At 46.0% G+C, this 2,239-nt stretch overlaps 2 protein-coding genes across 6 annotated transcripts in view; one reads left to right on the forward strand and one right to left on the reverse strand.

The window, feature by feature from the left end:
- ZNF518A (zinc finger protein 518A) overlaps positions 1-2,239 on the forward strand; it is a 65,949-nt gene that overhangs the window by 61,079 nt on the left and 2,631 nt on the right. The window lies entirely within an intron of this gene.
- The window catches only part of BLNK (B cell linker), a 73,434-nt gene that overhangs the window by 22,723 nt on the left and 48,472 nt on the right, over positions 1-2,239 (reverse strand). For all 4 annotated transcript variants that reach the window (XM_024734822.1, XM_024734821.1, XM_024734823.1 and 1 more), the window contains one exon: positions 2,144-2,215. In XM_024734822.1, the coding sequence (XP_024590590.1) occupies positions 2,144-2,215 (72 nt within the window). The remainder of the gene's footprint in view (positions 1-2,143; positions 2,216-2,239) is intronic.

Consider the following 2,239-nt stretch of genomic DNA (forward strand, 5'->3'; position numbering starts at 1 on the left):
TTATCAGTTATCTCACTTCCTTCCTCCTCCTGAACTTCCTCCTGTCTATATCCAATAATCATTTAACCAGGAAATTATTTTCTTGTTCAGGTTTGATTTCTTCATCTGATGCCTCTAGTGATAAAATATAGCTATACTAGGTTAATATAAAAACTAATGAATAAAAAATCCAGTGGGCTAATGCCTTCATGATGGGGCCATGTGATTCCTTAAAGACAGCCAGAGTTGGGGTACTCAATCGCTCTCTCAACCAACTGACCCATCTACCATTTCAGCACCTACTCTGAGCCAGGTCCTGTCTAGGCCTTGGAAACACAGCTATGAGCAAGACATGGAGCTGAGAGTCTTATGGGAAAGACAGGCTGATTGGAGTATTGGGTGTGTTTTAGGAAGGAGAGATCTGTGTAAGGCAAGAAGAGCATTTTAAGATGTAAGCACCAGAGAGTATTAAACTATTACTCTAAAGGAGGGTTTAAGCCTTCATTTATCTGTTTCAGTGAAAGGTTCTCTGTTCCAGTAATAACAGCCCTTCTGAGTTATCACGTGTCAGGAGTCTCCGTTTCAGTTGGGACCAAAGCGACCTCGCCGTGACGTTTTAGGTTGGTGTGTTGACATTTGTTCCCAGAAATTAAGATGAGCTGGATAAGATGCCTCTGATCTCTAGTCCCCAAGTATAAAGAGCCTGTGGATTCCGAGGGGGAGGAAAAATAAGAACTTGTGAAGAGGGTGAGCAATTGCACAGGAAATGAGTCTAGGAAAAGATTTTTAAAAATACTCTTCTTTCATTTTCTCTCAAGGAGCACGTCCCTGAAAGCAGAGGTCAGTCTCCCAGTCTCTGTGTTCAGCCTTCAGGTCTGGGACAGAAGGGAATGTGTGTGTGTGTGTGCGTGCGTGCGTGCATGCGTGTGTGTGTGTGTGTGTGTGTGTGTGTGTTTGGTACAGGGTGGGGGAGAGGAGAAGGAGAGAATGCTGTTGAGGAAGCTCCTGCACCTCTCTGTGCTGTAAAAGGGTTGGGGTATGGGCGCCACTCAGTACTGTGGGCCTCAGTCTGGGGGTTGCCAAACCCTACAGGAGACATCTAGGAACCACTGAGTGTTCATGGTTTGGGTAGGGATGACATGGTAAAAACTAACTTTGTAATGGAATGAAGCTAGCAACATTTGGAGGGGGTCAGAAGCTCATCTCAGTGACTGAGGAGAGAGCCTAGAGGCAAGATTATGGCTAGTGGACTCTGTAAGACAGAAGGTATGAAGTGATAAAGTAAAGAAAGCCTGGCTCAGGTGGTGGCAACTAAAATAGAACAGCAAATTCAGGAAAAAGCAAAGCAGAATGGGGACAGAACATGGGCACTCTGAGACATGGAGCCTGGAGGCTGATGTGTAAAGAGGAATAAGGATGCCCGAAGAGTAAGGGTGATGGATGCACTGAGCTTGAGGTAGTGGGAAGGTCAAAGTGTTCAGAAGGGAAGAAAGGTCAAGGTTGGACACCAGAGAGTTATCAGCTTAGACCAGAGAAGTGAAGCCAGAAGAATGGATAAACCGGAAAGAAGTGAAAAATACTACTCTACCGAGCACCTACTGTGTGCCAGGCACTGCATTACGAATTTCCCGTTCACAATTTCAGAATTCTCCTGTCTCAGGGCACGGGCTATCATCTCCATTTACCGATGAGAAAATGTGATGCTTGGAGAGGTGAAGTACAGACCCAAAGTGATACAGTTGATAATGGGGAGCACTGGGATGCCTGGCCCGTAACCCAAGCTCTTAACTGCACGACGTTCCGAAGGAAGAGCAGAGGGCTGAGGCTGAACGGTGCAGGCGTCCTCAGTCAGGGGAGGGAAGGAGGGCAAGCCAGCCAAGTGCCCAGAGAGGTAGGATGAAAAAAAAGGACTTGTCTGATAGAGGCACAGGGGCATGGGGGCGAGGGTCCCCTCACATAGGTGCCCCCAGACGGTGGGTGAGCCTGAGGAGAAGGCCTCTGTTACCATTTATTAGGACATTTGGAAATACAAGGGATTATTTCTTAATATTTGCTCTGAGTTGTTTGTTTTATTTAGAACAGATTAAAAATGAAACCCCCAAATGTAATCATTTCACGATAAAAAAAACAGAAAAAACCCCACCAAATCATGTGTACACTCTACCTGAAGCTGTCCCTGGAGGTGAGGCTGGCTTTGAGGAGTTATTTGGCTTGGTTGATCTATTCACCATGGGAGCTGAAACACAAAATCACACCTATA

This window comes from Neophocaena asiaeorientalis, unplaced genomic scaffold (assembly GCF_003031525.2).
Source record: "Neophocaena asiaeorientalis asiaeorientalis breed wild unplaced genomic scaffold, Neophocaena_asiaeorientalis_V1.1 scaffold240, whole genome shotgun sequence".
In the NCBI taxonomy this organism is placed as follows: Eukaryota; Metazoa; Chordata; class Mammalia; order Artiodactyla; family Phocoenidae; genus Neophocaena; species Neophocaena asiaeorientalis.